The sequence below is a fragment of the Zalophus californianus genome, chromosome 6, assembly GCF_009762305.2.
Source record: "Zalophus californianus isolate mZalCal1 chromosome 6, mZalCal1.pri.v2, whole genome shotgun sequence".
NCBI lineage: Eukaryota > Metazoa > Chordata > Mammalia > Carnivora > Otariidae > Zalophus > Zalophus californianus.
This window is the reverse complement of record NC_045600.1, coordinates 80,619,852-80,638,008: the sequence shown is the minus strand read 5'-3', so window position 1 is coordinate 80,638,008 and position 18,157 is coordinate 80,619,852. Positions and strand designations below refer to the sequence as shown.

General features: G+C 34.6%; 1 protein-coding gene across 2 annotated transcripts in view; it reads right to left on the bottom strand.

Annotated features, from left to right (window-relative positions):
• Window positions 1-18,157, bottom strand: part of SPRED1 (sprouty related EVH1 domain containing 1) — a 117,730-nt gene that overhangs the window by 33,852 nt on the left and 65,721 nt on the right. For both annotated transcript variants that reach the window (XM_027570945.2, XM_027570946.2), the window contains exons 3-4: window positions 6,586-6,754; window positions 3,945-3,994 (exon numbers count right to left, since the gene is read on the bottom strand). In XM_027570945.2, coding sequence (XP_027426746.1) covers window positions 3,945-3,994; window positions 6,586-6,754 — 219 coding nt within the window. The remainder of the gene's footprint in view (window positions 1-3,944; window positions 3,995-6,585; window positions 6,755-18,157) is intronic.

Here is an 18,157-nt window from a genome sequence, read left to right as displayed (position 1 = left end):
TGAAAATCGCCTAAGCTAGATCACCTAGCTCATTAGATACATTTTCTAAGGCCCATATTACTGCAAGTGACAGTGTTACTAACCTTTCTGCCAGTTTCCAATATGGTTTTCTTCATTTTCATTTAAGCCTTTACTGGCAGTCTTGTCAAAGGCTTGATATTAAGCTTTCCATCTACTGTCCAAGTTCAAAGTCTATCCCACATTTTAAAGTATTTGTTATGGTAGCACCACATTTATGGATACCTAAATCTGTATTAGTAACAAATTACCCCCAAACTCAGAGGTTTCAATTAACACTTAACATTTTATAATTTCGGCAGGTCAGGAATTCAATAACAGCTTACCTGTTAATAGGTTCTAGGTCACAGTCTCCAATGAAGTTACAATCAAAACATCAACTACGGCTATAGTCATCTAAAGGTTTGTTTGGGAGTAAATGACCTGCTTCCCAGGTGGCTCACTAACACTGTTACTGTCACAAGACTTCAGTTCCTCACCACACAGACATCTCCATTGGGTTGCTTGAGTGTCCTCTACCCAGGACAGTAGTCATTTTCTAGTACAGGTAACTCAAGAGAACCAGAAAGAAGCTGCAATGTCTTTTATGACCTACCCTTGGAAGTCACATTCTGTCACTTCTATCATTAAGTCTCTTTGTTAAGAAACAACTAAGCATAATGTACACTCAGGGGGGAGAATTAGATTCTATCAAAAGGAATATAATTTAATAATCTATTTTAAAAACACTACAGAATGTAAAACCAAGAATTAAACCTTGATATAAAAATTGCTCTTAGTAAAATTACATTTAAATGGAAGTCTACGGGGTGCCTGGGTGGCTCAGCCATTAAGCATCTGCCTTTGGCTTGGGTCGTGATCCCAGGGTCCTGGGATCGAGCCCTGCATCGGGCTCCCTGCTCCGCGGGAAGCCTGCTTCTCCCTCTCCGACTCCCCCTGCTTGTGTTCCCTCTCTCGCTGTCTCTGTCAAATAAATAAATAAAATCTTTAAAAATAAATAAATAAATAAATAAATAAATAAATAAATAAATAAAAGGAAGCCTACTACTGCGGTCTCTACTGACATTGCATATTTTCTATTTTATTATGAAAATAAAAAACCAAGCAAGTGCTCTAGACTCTAATGTTAAGCTAAAATATAAATAACTCTTTTAGGGGTTTGTGTGTGTAACATTTTGGACTGAGGACACTGAAGATACACTATTATGAAGCAGCCACCCCAAAGAGCTAACAGAATAACTACTCTTGCTTTTCGTTATATAGTAATTCTCTTCACTAGACGTCTCCTCATCCTAACTTTTTACTCTTTCGTCTGCTTCGGCAGACGAAAATTTATTATTCCTCATTAATATCTTCCCCATTTTTTACTCTATACCAAAGCCTTGACATATACAGTACTAGTAGCAAATATGATTATGGAAACAATGGTTTTTTACAAAATCCATTGACTGTTATATGCACAGAGTATTGCAAACAATTATGTCCGATAGCAGTTTTTCCTTTACATAATGGTATACAAAGAAATGAGGTGAAACCGAATCAGAAGAATATTAAAATGAATAATAGCCATTATGTAACAGTGTTGGTATGCGAGACTCTACTTTTTGAAACTGAATTTTAACCAAATTTACTTTCATCACAGGGAGTAATCCAGAAAATGTTTTCCCATTTCCAGCCTCATATTTTGACTGATACCAGAACAAAATGTAACTTCATTAAAGACTTAAGTAAAAAATATTATTTTCATTTTATTATTTCTTTTATCTAATTAACTGCAACTCACTGTATTTTTAAATAATCAAAAATAAAATAAAAAGATTCATATATTTAAACACAACAAAGGATTCTTAAATGTACAACAGGGGGATTGGTAATTAAGATACATCTACAAAAAAACAAATTACATAAAAACATTAGAAATCATAAACTTGAAAAAGTATTTAAGGACATATATATATATATTTGAGTGAAAAAAAAGACTATAGTGTAATATTACAATAACCCATGTGTATGTGCATTTGTGTATGGAAAAAATCCCAAAGGCTATATTTAAAAATATGTATGGTGGTTATCACGGATGGTAGCATACCTATGTTTTTTTTCTTTAAAATTTGCTATATTTCTCAAATTTTCCAAAATAAAAACATTTTTATTTTCTGATTATAAATGCACATAGGGGGTGCCTGGGTGGCTCAGCCATTAAGCGTCTGCCTTCGGCTCTGGTGGTGATCCCAGGGTCCTGGGATCGAGCCCTTCATCGGGCTCCCTGCTCAGCAGGAAGCCTGCTTCTCCCTCTCCCACTCCCCCTGCTGTGTTCTTTCTCTTGCTGTCTCTCTCTGTCAAGTAAATAAATAAAATCTTAAAAAAAAAATAAATGCACATAAAACATTCTGCCATGTCTTTAGGTTCCAACTATTTTTACAGTAATATGAATAACTGATTATTAATACTAGGTATACAGACAAATTTGGGTTCTTCTATGTTCTAATATTATTGTGAAGTATTAATACTTACTGCATCTGAAAATTTGGAAAAGTTCTAAAAAGAAAGTCATATAACTCAGAATCCCACAATCCAAAAGTAATAAACAAAAATATTTAACATTTCAGTGAAGTAGTGGTAACACCATATAATTTTTATTTTTATTACTCAGTATAAGCAAATTAATAATGTTTAATGGTTGCATGATTAAAAACATACTTTAATTACTTCAATCATTCAGGTTTTCTTAATATTTAAATAGCTTATTTTTTATTATTAATACTTTAAAAACACACACCCAAAAATCTGTGTATAAAAAATCTTTGTGCAAGAAAAAACAAACGAACAAAAAACACTTTATGCATCTCTATTCCTTAGTATAAATTACTGGAAATTGGTTCACTAGATCAACAGGCATTCAGGTTTCTGTTTTTAAGGCTTTTTAATACATATTACCAAACTGCTTTCTAGAAAGAACCTACCAATCCACATTTTCTCCAGCACGACATCAATCTGTCAATCTCACAGACAGAGACAGTATGGGGCAGTGTCAATTTTTTTTTTATTTTTTAAAGATTTTATTTATTTATTTATTTGAGAGAGAGAAAGAGAACAGGGAGAAGCAGAGGGCCCCGGGTGGGTGGGGGTGTGTGGGTGTGTGGGTGTGTGGGTGTGGGTGGGTGTGTGGGTGTGTGTGTGTGTGGGTGTGTGTGTGTGTCAATTTTTAAACTTTCTTCATTTGGTAACTAAAAAATGTTAATTTACACTACCTGCTGCTTACCATTGTTCATATATGCTTATTAACAATTTGAAATTCCCTTTCTGTAAATTCTTTATACACGTACCTTGCTTATATGTGATGGTTAATTTTATTTGTCAACCGGGCTAGGCTATCGTGCCAAGCTATTCAGTCAAACATCAGTCTAAATGTTGTAGAGGCATTTTCAGAAGTGACTAACATTTAAATCAGTATATTCAAAGTAAAGGAGATTATCCTCCATAAAGAAGACAGGTCTCATTCTGAAAAGACTTAAAGACTGGGGCCCCCAAAAGGGAAGGAAGTCTGCCACGAGACTGCCTTCCAACTCAAAACTGAAATATCAAAGCGTGTCAAAATTGCCATACATGCCTGCCTACCTACCCTGTGCATTTCTGACTTGTCAGTCCCCACAATCACTCACTAATTCCTTTAAAAACAAACCAAAAAAACCAACCACCACCACCAACAAACGAACATAAGGAAACCAAAAACAAACTCTCTATAACACATGCATACCTATATACATGCCCACACATCCTATTGCTTCTGTTTCTCTGTATTTCTTGACAAATACAGTGTCTGAGAAATTTTCTTAGAAATTTACATAAGTTGTTTCTTTATTAAGGTTAGTGATTTCCTCCTTATCCTTTATGTTCAGAAATTCCTTTCAAGGCAAACTACTTACTTGTAAGTCATCTTCTGTTCCTTCAGCTTCATTTTTAAATGTTGGGCATCCTAAGAAAACAGGTAGATGTTAATTAAGCAAAGAATTCTTGTCTTAGGTTTTAGTATTATTGAATAATTGATTAAATCATTATAATCCTGTAGAACTGATCAGAGATCATTCTGGGCTGCCTGGCAATAAGTCCAATGTTGGCCACTCATACCTGCCCCTTTGTTAGGAGAATAAAGTGATTATTTTCCTTTTCTACGGGTATATTTCCAGTTATTTACTAAAGAAATGTTTTCTGTGAAAGTGTACTATCTCTAGTAAGCCCTACCCCTGACTGTTCTAAAATACTCAAACTGCTAGGCAGGGTATACACATTACAACTCCCCTGGTGTTTACCCACGTGTGATTTATTCAATTTTCTAAATATTCTTACCCAGAAAACAGTATCTAACACCCCAAACTAAGATTTTAGGTACTTTTGTAAGAAAGAAAACAAATAGGCCTTAAACCCCTATTGACAGCCAATAGCCAGTTGTTGTTATTGATCTTTGTGTATCAGTGTCTCTCTGTACATTTTCATGGTGTTCAGGAGTGCCTTTAGTTTCAATAAATTAATAAGGAAGGATGTCTTAGCAAACTATTCTGAGTTTATGCTACCCTTGAGAGATATACTAGCATGGAGATGAGGAGAAATCTGGTTACCAGAGGGGTGGTGGTTGGGGGATGGGTGAAATATGTAAAGGGGATTAAGAATACACTTATCATGATGAGCACTGAGTAATGTACAGTATTGTTGAATCACTATACCGTACGCCTGAAACTAATATAACACTGTATGTTAACTATACTGGAATGAAGATAAAAACTTAATAAAAAAAGTAAAAATAAATTTAAAATTCCAGCAGGCATGGCTAATGAATGTCTTTTTAAAGTACTGGTTCTTGAATACTAGCTAAATATCAGAATCAACTGGGGAACTTTTAGAAAATATACTGGTACCACAGTATATTCTCAAACCAATATTGTCAGAATCTATGGGATGAGGCATAGGGCTTCATGTATTTTTTATTTCTTGCACTGGTTTGAGAACCACAACCACTACTAGAGAATCTCAGGAACCTTTTTCCCCTCTAAATTCATAATCATTTCACAATTCTTCATCACATTTGAAATAGGAGGAACTTAAAAAAAAAATGGATGCCTCAGCTCCCCTCCCTAGGCAGACAGATTCAACTAGTCTGTGGAGTATGGACGAGTTACTGTTTTTCAAAGTATCCCAGGTGACTGAAATGTGTAGCCAACATTGAGAACAATGATCTAGAAAGAACTTACAGGTTCTTATAATAAAGATAAAATGAATGCTACTATTCCACGGAAATTTTTCTGAACTGGAAATCATTGATTGTTTACCAATCTCTAATCTTTTAAAATAGCTAAATAAATTATTTAAGCACAGTTTCATGCACTATCAGTACATATTTGTACTAAGCATTTCCATGTTCTTGCCTATGGTCAGCTCATTCATTTCTTCTAATTTTCCTATTAAAATGTTATCTTCAAAATATACAAATCACAATTCTGCCTAATATATTTTGATTCAGTTACTTTATATAGAAGGTGATTTCTATTTATAGAGACAATTTTCCTCTTAATTAGAAAAACAAATCAAGTCTTAATTATAACCTCAGTGTGGGGAAGAAATGGGCTTTAAAGTGATTTCTTTTTGCTTAATTAAGCAGAGGCCAGTCTTACATGTAAATATTCTTCTTTCCTGCAAGCTTTAGAGTTAATAATCTTAGCAGATCGGCAAAATATACAAAGATATAAATGGGGCTGTGGTCTCTACCAATCCTCAATAATAAAATCAGGTAAAGAGTTAAGAATTTTAAGAAAAGGTTTGCCATAGGAAAAATGGAGTCTACATATGAAAAAGAGAAAACTTCTAATAACCAAATACAGTTGAACCTTGAACAATATAGGGGTTAGGGGCCCCAACCCCTGCCCCGCCCCAATGAAGTTGAAAATCCACATACAACTTTTGATTCCCCAAACATTTAACTACTAACAATAGTCCACTGTTGACTGATGCATTACCAATAATATAAACAGTTAACACATACCCTGTTTGTTATATGTATATAACATATACATATATGTTATATATACTATATTCTTAGAATAAAATAGAGAAAAGAAAACATTATACCAAGCAAATCATAAGGAAGAGAAAATATATTTATGGTACTGTACTGTAAAAGAATCCACATATAGTGGGCTGGCATAGTTCAAACCCATGTTGTTCAAGGGTCAACTATATTTGATTAGAAATTTTCTTTTTTTTTTATGACCAAAACACAAGGATATGACTGATATAACAACACACAAGGATTTTGATAGTTCTGACCCTTCCCTCTTCACGGTCCTACTTATTTGCATTATCTGAAGGCTGCTATTGATGGGTTCAAGAAAATACACATAAGTGGTATATATTATGATGTGACAAATATAAAACATTAAAAAACCCATTATTTTACCTTTGCCTACAGGGAGCTATCAAAGCTAATCACATACATCACAACAGCTGACTTGTTTAAAATCACTCTACTCTACTATATATGATAAACAAATTAAGAAAATAGTCAAGAAAACCTACCTTGAGAAATATCTTCTATAGCTCTTCGAATGCCTCTATCAAAAGCCCTAGCATCAGCAGGACTTTGAAAAGTAAGGCCAAATTTCTTGTCATCAATCTTCCAGTGGTGAAATGTTGGAGTGACCTTATTGTAAATGAGGTCTTTTTTAAGCATACATTCCAAAACCACCTGCCAAAAGTTAAATGCCAAAGATTACTATACATGTATCAAATAATCTAATGTAGCTCTTAAATACAAACTGAAGTGAGAATAAGAGCTATTATATTTCAGTAAATGCATTCTCCCCCACCATTAATATAGAGGTCTTGCTACTTAATCTACTTCATAAAGTCACTCAATACAGAAATTTTAAAATGGGATTAAAAAGAGGATTCTGGGAAGATGACAAAGTAAGAAGGAAACTTTCTCCCCACCTAGACAACAATTACACTGGCAGAATCTGTCTTATAGAACTATGTTGGGGGGCGCCTGGGTGGCTCAGTCGTTAAGGGTCTGCCTTCAGCTCAGGTCATGATCCCAGGGTCCTGGGATCAAGCCCCACATCGGGCTCCCTGCTCAGCAGGAAGCCTGCTTCTCCCTCTCCCATTCCCCCCTACTTGTGTTCCTTCTCTCACTGTCTCTCTCTCTTTGTCAAATAAATAAAATCTTAAGAAAAAAAAACAAGAACTATGTTGGAACTCCTTAGTCTGTTAGAAGGTTTGCAACTCCCAAGGGAAGACACACACACAGTAAACTGGGGTTAATTTTGATCAATCTCAGCATTAGTACAGTAGCAGCTACCCATCCCCCATGGCAGGGAGTTATGCACAGCATGTTCCTGGAGCAGGTCGCGCACAACTCACAGGAGCCAGGGTTGGTAAAAAGGACCCTGTCCTCCAAATATCGGTGATCTATGCTCTGATTACTGATGGCTGACTTTGATCAGAGAGGCGCAGACAAAGAGGAGGCCAACCATAATTGTTATACCTTCCCTTACTGTTCCAAGTCCCTCCTCAACAGAAGGAAGAGATGTCCAGGTTATTTAAAGGATCAGCATCCTTTTTTATCTATCATTTTTTACTTTTTCCCATTTGGGGTGCCAGACATTAAAGACTAGGACAGTCAAAAACAATCACATTCATGGGGAAAATTAGAAAGTGACTATTCATACCCAAGGAAATACTCAAAAAAGACATGAGAAGACCTAAATTTACACTTCAGGCAGATCCTGAGCACAGAGACAACTTACAACAATTTAAAGAAAAAAAAAGGCAAAAAAGCAAATCTTGCGGAAGGGGGACAATCTGATTTCCAGAGTTACCACATAATTAGATTCACATGTTCAATGTTGAACAAAAAAGCTCAAGGCACACAAACAAACAGTAAATTCATTTTTTTTCCTTTTCCCACTGTAAGAAAAAAAGAAAATCAAGAGAAACTGTGCCTAAAAAAGGCATGGCAGATCTATTAGACCAAGGCTTAAAAAAACCATAAAATTGGGCACCTGGGTGGCTCAGTCGTTAAGCGTCTGCCTTCGGCTCAGGTCATGATCCCAGGGTCCTGGGATGGAGCCCCACAGCGGGCTCCCTGCTCTGCAGGAAGCCTGCTTCTCCCTCTCCCACTCCCCCTGCCTGTTTTCCCTCTCTCTATCTCTTGCTGTCAAATAAATAAAATCTTTAAAAACAAAACAAAAAACCAAACCAAAAAAAAACCCCATAAAACTGTCTTAAGGAGAAAGTTAAGAAAACAATGTACAAACAGAATGAAGTATTAATAAAGAGATGCAAATAATGAATCATGGAACACTACATCAAAAGCTAATGATGTAATGTATGGTGATTAACAATAATAAAAAAATCTTGAATCAAAAAAATTAAATAAATAAATTTTAAAAAAAATCTAAAAAGAAACAAATTCCGGAGCTGAAAAGCACAATAAATGAAACAAAAAATTCACTACAGAGATTCAAAAGCAGATTTGAGCAGGCAGAAAAAGATATGTGAACTTGAAAATAGACAATAGACATTATTGAGTCTGAATAACAAAAAGAAAAAGTTAAAGAAAAGCAAACAGCTTAAGGGACCGTGGAACACCATAAAGAGGACCAACATAGGGGTGCCTGGGTGTTTTAGTTGGTTAAGCATCAGACTCTTGATTTTGGCTCTATGATCTCAAGGTCATGAGACTGAGCCCTGTGTCAGGTTCTGCTCTCAGCATGGAGTCTGCCTGGGATTCTCTCTCCCTCTCCCTCTGCCCCTCTGCACTGCACCCCCCCACCCTCCCAATAAATAAATCTTAAAAAAAAAAGAATCAACACACATATTGTGGGAGCTGCAGAAAGAAAAGGAAAAGGGGCCACGCAAATACATGAAGAAATAATAGTTTAAAACTTCATAAATTTGATGAAAGACATCAATATAAACATCTAAGAAGCTCAACAAACTCCAAACAAGATGAATTCAAGAGAGCCACACTTCAGATAGAGAGAATCTTGAAAGTAACAAGACAAACGTGAACCGTCACATTCAAGGGATCCTAAAAAAGATTACTAGCAGATTTATCTTTAGAAACTTTGGGGGCCAGAAGACAGTGGGTAGATATATTCAAATTACTAAAAGAAAAAAAAAGTCAACCAAGAATCCTTTATCTGGCAAAACTGTCCTTCAAAAGTAGGATAGAAACTAAGACATTCCCAGATAAACAAAAGCTGAGAGAATGTTACCACTAGATCTGTGCTGTGAAATAAAATAATACAAGACAGTAACTTGAAGCTGTACAGAGAAATAAAGATTTCAATAAAGCTAAGTGCATGAGTATTTTAAAAAGCAGTAAAATTTTAACATTGGTTTGTACCTGACACATAGTAAAGCTTCAATAAATAGTAGTGGTAATGGTGATGTCAATCATCAGATACACCACTAATCCACAATACAGTAATCGCTATGAAAAACTAGATCATTATTTATAAGAAGAGACTTTTTTAATAAAGAAGGAGGAGAAATTAGGAGCTCAAAGAGCTTATGGAGAGATTCTGAGAAGCTAAAGTTAACAGATTCTAAAGGTAGTGAAAAATTTCAACCTCCAGTGTTTTTCCTTTTTCTGAAAGAAATTCTAGGGTATTTTATAGAGAGGGGAAAAGGAAAATGCCACAGTCACTAAATAACTGCAACTTCTGAAGATATATTCCAAGCTATTTTGGGAAATATAGAGCAAAACTCCCATCATAAAATTACTGGACTGTTTGCCAAAAGTACTTAAAATAGACCAAGTCAAAAATGGGTACAAGTGCATTTTTGTTTCATTAATAACAACTAACAATTTGGGAGAGCAGAGTAACATTAAATATGTACTTTCAAACTACTATGTACTTTATTATAGTTGCTACCTTACAAATAGATAATTACATGTTTACAAATTGTATTATCTAAGAAGTAGTATAGTTGGTAACTAGACTTGAATGTTTTCACTAGTAACTTCCTGAAATATCTTTGACTCCAAGGAAAAATCATTTCATTTTTGAACTAAAAGTGCCAAATTCAAATTAGATTACTTCTAACCAAAATCAATAATTGGTATCTCAAACAGTTGCTTCACATTTAGTTTTCTGGATGATATAAAAAGCTAGTATCCTTTATAAAGACACCAAGAAATATCAAACTGTATTATTATCAAATACATAATTTTACTATCTATTAATAAAAATTTGTCTTTAATGCTATGTTCTGAGCTGAGTTGGATTTTAGACATTTTTAAAAAGGAACAGAAGGAATAATGGCAGTGTTTCTCACATAACAGCAGTTCAACTACAACAGAAGGGAGGGAGCCAGCACTCTTTAAATATATGTATGTCATAAAGGAAAGACTGAGGAACTGCTCCAGATTAAAGGAGAATAAAGACATGTGACATCTAAGTGCTATGTGATCTTATATGGAAGGTACAAAAATGTTATAAGAACACTATTAGGTCAGTTGAAAAAACTGGAACATGGACTGTAGATTAAAGCACCATAGTTATGTTAAACTTCCTAAATAGGATACTTAAACTGTGACTAAGAAAATATCCTTGTTCTTAGGAAAAATACACTGAGGTACTTAGAGGTAAAAGGCAGAATATATGCAACTTATTTCAAATAGTTCAGAAACAAGTGTGTGTGTGTGCGTGTGTGTGTGTGTGTGTGTGTGTGCGCGCGTGCACACGCACACACGCTGGGGGAGGGAGAGAGAATGACAAAACCAACATGGCAAAATGTTAAAAAATTGACATATTTGGGGAAAAAATTTGGTGTATCTGGGTAAAAGATGTACAGGAGATCTTATACTATTCTTGCTAAAAGTTGACTCTTTGCAAAGAAATGAAATGGATAAACAAAAAAGGCATAAATGCAAAATAAACAGGGGCACCTAGGTAGCACTGTCAGTTAAGCATCAGACTCTTCGTTTCGGCTCAGGTCATGATCTCAGGGTCCTGAGATTGAGCCCCCCTCGGGCTCCATAATCAGTGTGGAGTCTGCACAAGATCCTCTCTCCCCGGGGCACCTGGGTGGCTCAGTCTTAAGCGTCTGCCTTCGGCTCAGGTCATGATCCCAGGGTCCTGGGATCAAGCCCCACATGGGGCTCCCTGCTCCACTGGAAGCCTGCTTCTCCCTCTCCCACTCCCCGTGCTTGTGTTCCCTCTCTCACTGTGTATCTGTCAAATAATAAATAAAATCTTAAAAAAAAAAAAAAAAATTCTCCCCTCTCCCTCAGCCCAGCCCTTCACTCCCCTCTGCACACTCTTTCTCTAAAATAAATAAATTGGTTTTCTTTAAAGAACAAATAAACAGTAGTAGGAATGAAAGGGGAACAAAACTGAAAGCACAGCAAAACTTTAGAAAGTAATAAGGAATACAGTGTAAGATTTTATACCCCCAAATTTGAAAAAGTAAGTGAAATAGCCAGTATCCTAGCAAAAAAAAAACTATAACTTAATCAAAACCGATTGAAAAGTAAACAGAAAACCACTGGAGACCTATAACAATCAGAGAAACTGAATCAGTAGGAAATAAAAGTAAAAGTGGATAAGGGAATAGAAAATGAGATACGCTGTGATTCCTTCAGCACCTCTAAGAGATATAAAGACCATCATCAAGAAGACTATCCCCTGCAGAGAAATTTAGAAGGGATTACTACCAGCAGAAACTGGAGAAAACTGTAGTCACTGACTTCTAATTAAGACACTGTTTTAACTCCTGGTGGCCGCACAAACAACATAAAATTCTTGGGCACAGGCAATAACCCCTGCTTCTTTACTTGGCTCTTTCCCAAGCTCCCATAGGCTGTTAGATCTCAAACTGCTAAACTAAAACAAAACCTTAAACAATTCTCTTCTCCCTCTACTGATCTGTATAATTTGGAGAGGGGACCACACAACTCCGAAGGAGTCAATTTCAATGATCTGAGGATTTAACAGCCATGAATCTTTATTAATCAATTTACACAGCAATATTTATATAACACAAAAACCATTTAGAAACAAAAGAATATTCAAAAACATAATGACAGGTGGAGAGCTTCAGCCTTTGAGCTAAATTAGACCAAAAAAAAAAAAAAAGAGAGAGAGAGAGAGGGAAAGGATATAAAAGATTTGAGTAACTTAATAAACATGGTTAAACTTTATAAATCCAAACCTTTGCATTAGAGTGAACTGAAGCTTTTCAAAAGGCTATGGACATTGGAATGAGAAAAGGTCTTAAATCAGTAACTGAAGTTCCTCCCAAAAAAACTAAAAAAGAAAAACAGAGCAAGCAGAAGGAAGAAAATAATAATAAACAGAAACCAATCAACTGAAATAAAAATCAAAGAAAATAGAAAGAAAATCAATGAAACAAAATGCTGTTTAAAGAAAACATTAACTGACAAATTAATAATGAACAAACAAATCACCAATTTAAGGAACGAAAACAAGGGACAGCACTAAGGATCTTGAGCCTTTAGAAGTATAATTGATATATTAGGAACAACTTTTCAATCATAAATTAGACAACTTAGAAGAAATGAACCAATTCTTTAAAAATCATATATTATCAAAACCCAATCAAGATAAAAGAAAACCTGAATAGTCCTATAACCATTAAAGAAATTCAATTTGTAATTAAAAGCTTTTAAAGAAATCTCTCTATACTGAAATGATTTAACTGGAGAATTCTACCAAATATTTAAAGAAGAACTAACACCAATTTTACACACTCTCTCCCAGAAAACAGAAAAAGAAGGAACACTCCCCAGTTCATTTTATGAGGCCAGTATTTACACCTTGATACCAACACCAGACAAATACTAATACCAAAAAAGAAAACTACAGACCAATACCTCTCATAACTTAAATAAAAAATTCCTTAACAAAGTAGAAGCAAATCAGGGCACGTGGCTGGCCCATTCGGAAGAGAATGTGACTCCTGATCTCAGGGTCACAAGTTTAAGTCCCACATTGGGTGCAGAGATTACTAAAAAAAAAGTAAATAAACTTAAAAAAAAAATAGTAGCAAATCAAACCCAATAATATATAATAAGATTATACACCATGACCAAGTAGGATTTATTCTAAGCCACAAGGCTGGGTCAACATTCAAAACTCAATCAATGTAATCTATCATATCAACAAGCTAAGGATGTGATCATACCAATTGCCTGCAAAAAGCATTTGACAAATTTGAACACCCATTTATGATAAAATATATCCGCAAGTCAGGAATAGAGAATTATCTCAATTCATTAAAGAGCACTATAAAAAACCCTGCAGCTAACATCTTACTCAAGGGTAGAAGACTGAATGTGTTTCCACTAAGATCTGAACAAGGCAAGGATGTACACTAATGCCATTCTTCTTGAACAAAGCACTGGAAGTTCTTGTCACTGCAATAATGGAAAAAAAGAAATAAAGGCATTCAGATTGAAAAGGAAGGAATACAACTGTTTGTACTTGTATATGACATGATTGTCTACATTGAAAAAATCCAGGGAATCCAAAAACCTCATAGTTCAGCAAGGTAACAGGATACAAAAATCAATCACATCTCTATACAATGAGCATGTACTAATCAAAATTATAAACACGATACTGTTTACAAATGCTCTAAGAAAAATGATACACTTAACAAAACAAATATAGGACTTACATGCTAAAAATCACAAAATGCTAATGCAAGAATTCAAAGACCTTACTAGAGACAAACTACATTCATGAATTAGAATATTCAACATAGTAAAGATGTCAGTTTTCCCCAAACTGATCCATAAGTTTAATACAACTCCTATCAAAATCCAAGTAAGGATTTTTGTAGACATAGGTTAAGATTATTCTAAAATTTATATGGAAAGACACAGACCCTAGAATAGTGAAAATAATCTTAAGAAAGAAGAGTAAAATGGGAGATATCACTACCCTATATACAGGGACAGGGAGGGCTTCCAAAATAGTTATAGTAACATAATGTGTGATACTTTTAGAATGGTGCTGGAAAAACTGGACACTCATAGGCAAAAAAAAAAAAAAAAAAGCAACCCTTGACCTGAGTATTATACAACATATAAAAATTAACTCAAGTTTGACCAAAGACTTAAATATAAAATGTAAATGTAAAACTATAAAACTTTTAGGAAAAAAAAAAATCAGATAAATCTTTGAGACTTAGGAAAGACAAGAGAGTTCTTGGACTTGACACCAAAATCATGATCAATGAAAGGAAAAAATTGATAAATTGAACGTCATAAAAATTTAAAACTTTGGCTCTGCAAGACTCCATCAAGAAGATAAAAAGAAGGGGCGCCTGGGTGGCTCAGTCATTAAGCGTCTGCCTTCGGCTCAGGTCATGATCCCAGGGTCCTGGGATCGAGCCCCGCATCGGGCTCCCTGCTCAGCCAGGGGCCTGCTTCTCCCTCTCCCACTCCCCCACTTGTGTTCCCTCTCTAGCTGTCTCTCTCTCTCTGTCAAATAAATAAATAAAATCTTAAAAAAAAAAAAAGAAGATAAAAAGAAAAGCTATGGACTGGGAGAAAATATCTGCAAAGTACATGTCCCAACCAAGGACAAGTATCTAGAATATATAAAGAACTCTCAAAACTCAACATCAAAAAAAAACAAAACAATTCAATGAGAAAAACAGGTAAAGGACCTGAAACTATTTTTCACTGAATAGGCACAAATAGGCACATAAAAAGATATTCAACATCATTAGCCATTAGGGAAATGCAAGTTAAAACCACAATGAGTTCTCTCACTACATACCTATCAGAATGACTATAATAAAAAATAGTAACTACACAAAATGCTGGCAAGAATGCCTAGAAACTGGAGTGTTCATACACCGTTAATGGAAATGTAATATGGCACAGCCACTCTGGGAAAAAGTCTGGCAGTTTCCTACGAAACTATCATACATTCAACAATTGCACTCTTGATCTTTTATTCCAGAGAAATAAAACTTAGATTCATAAAAAGGACTTGTACATGAATGTTCAGAGCAGCTTTATTTTCAATAGCACAAAACTGCAAACAGTCTACATGTCCTTCAATGAGTCAATGGTTAAACAAATTTGGTACAAAGACATCACAGAATACTAGCCAGTAATAGAAAGGAACAAACTACTGATACACTCAACAACCTGAATGAACCCTCATGGAACAGCAGTGAATGAAAAAAGCCAATCCTGAAAGGTTACTTATGATTCCAAATATATAACATTTTTAAAATTACAAAATTACAGAAATGGAGAACAGATGAGTGGCTGCCAGGCCAAGGAGGAGGTGGATGTGGTTATAAAAGAGTAACAGGAGGGAGGATTCTTATGGTTACTGAATGGTTTTGTATCTTTTCTGTGGATGGTGAAACTGTATAGTTCTAAATACACACTGAAATAAGTACAAGTAAAAGTAGGAAAACCTGAATATGATGATTTATATCAATGTGAATATATAGTCTGATTGTGATTATACTATAGTTTTGCAAAACGTTACTAATGGGAAAACTGGGTAAAAAGTAACAGGATCTCTTCATATTATTCCTTACAACAAAAATTGGTAATCTATAATTGTCACAATAAAAATATCAATTAAAAAGTCTATGGAACATCTGCAAAACTAGATTTCAAAAAAAATGAGTATCAACTTCTGGTAGGGAAACCTGAGACATTAAGGACACTTTCTTATAATAAAGGCCATCTCAAAGCACCAGCTAAATCATACTTGTGTCTGCAACACTAGAAATTCCATTAAATTCACAAGAAGCCAACACTAGCATCAACATTTAACATTATTTTCAAGTTCTAGCTAATGCTACACAAAAGGAAGATAAGTTGCATGAAAGAGCTTAAAGGATACCCCAAATGACCAAAAAAAAAAAAAAAAAGACATTGTTTAGTGTTCTGAGTGAGCAAAGTTATACCAATAAAAAAGGGTAAGGACAACTAAGGAGTGGACAACTAGTATTAGCAGTTATTAAACTACATAAAACTTAGTTAAAAAGTGAAATATTCACTTAGCAATCAACAGAAACCAGTGGAACTGAATAGGAACTGTAATGGATTGAATTACATCCTTCTGAAATCTAGGAAGAAAAGCTCTCATCAGAAAATGAACCAGTTGGCAACTAGATCTTGGACTTTACAATAAATTTCCACTGTTTTAAGGCAGCCAATCTGTGGCTTTTTGTTATGGCTGCCCAAGCAGACTAATATAAGAAGTCTAAATCAAACCATCATACTGTATTATATCATAAACTTCAAAAGTCTAGCATATAGAAGGGACTCAAATATCTGTTGATTAATTAAAGGAATAATATCAATCAAGTAATCTATTAAAGGCATGGTACATTCTATTTAGATTCATAAAGCAAAAGTAGTGAGGAAATATTTATAAAGTTAATAAAGTCAATAATTTGGGGTCAAAGAATTTGGGCTTTAATTTAGCTATCAGGGAGGTCATTAGCTATCATTAACAGTTTAATGGCAGTTGGAATGTCATGGAAGCGATGTGCAATATATCACAATGAGGTATAAAACAGAAACATGAAGCCAAGATAATCCTGATGCGCCTGACAGACCAAATCAGCCAGTATAAATCAATCATTAAACAATGAAATATTACTTTAAAATTAATAATTGAATATTAAAGAGGAAGTATAATATAATCAGTAAAGAGAATGAAGCAAGTGTTAAGCTGAAGTTTTCTGAAAAGATAAAAGCAACTAGAAAGGTAATGTGGGACATATTCCAGATCTTAATTTTCAAGAAAGTTATTGCATGGCTCTAGAAGAAAGAGAAGAGAAATGGTAACAGGCAGGTTTTTTTTCTCTTCAAGGAATACTGGCAATATTAAAGAATTAACTAGTGTAAAACAACTGCTGGGAGAAAAGTCACAAAATTCATGGCTATACAGAAAAGCCATTAATAGTACAATTTATTATCTTTTCTAAAGATAATAATGAATTGGTAATTTTGGACTAGATGAATGTTATTATCATTTCTTCCATTCCAATCCTTCCCAGGAAAACTGGTTTGCCCAAGGTTCTTTCTCTAACTCAGTTTTCCTATTTTTCCATCTGTGACTTACCTGCGACAATAAAAAGGCAACTGTTCCTTCCCATTATCATTTCCTCAGGAATAGCAAGTTGTCTGCCTACATTCTCTATTCCACATAAACTTTTAACATGCTATCTTTACAGTTATTTAGTTAATGTAAAAGAGGGGAAGGCATTTCTGTAAGTTCAATGCATGCTTTTGGTGAATCATGAATGAATAATTCAGTAAGGCAACATCATGGAAAGGACTGCTTTGGGAAACAGGCAGATAAATTCAAGACAAAAAAAAAAAAAAGAGTAGTGACCAGCTTATAAGTTTTTTGTGTTGAGATAAGGAAACAATTGTCTCAAGGACATTTTGGGAAACTACTAAATATCAGACCCAGGTTGTAGAAAATTCAGTATAATAAGCAATACAGAAGCTAGAGAAAGTTAGGTAAAACCGGGCCATGAAAAATATTAGGAGCCTTGTCTGCCATAACACAGGCAAGACAGGAGAAATGTACAGATGAAAAGAATGAAACAGAATCAAAAACAAAGAACATTTGTTTGAATAAATGGAAGAATCACTAATTCCTAGGTCTATAACTGTTATTGTTGCACTATTTGAATCCATTCACCAAGTCCACAAAAGGTTCAAGATCTTACATAGTGTAGCATAAAATATTAGCCAAAATTACAGATTAATTCTACTTTAAGGATACTCAAGATTTGAAAATCCAAACATATAAACTAAAATATGAGGACTTATCCAAATAGAAATCTTACTCAACTGTTACCTAGGTAACTTTTTCTCAGTAAAACCTTCCTTGGTTATCCAATCTAAAGTTTTAACAAACCTCCTTACAAAAAACTCCCTACCGCTTCTTTCCCTGATTTGTTTTTCCCCCAGCACTTAGAACTGTCTAGCATATTATTTATTTTGTTTATTTATTATAATATTTTTTTGTCCCTCACCAGAATGTTGTCTTAAAAACTGGGACTTGTTTATTTAAATATCCCCAGTGCATAGAATGATGTCGAGCACACAGTAGCTACT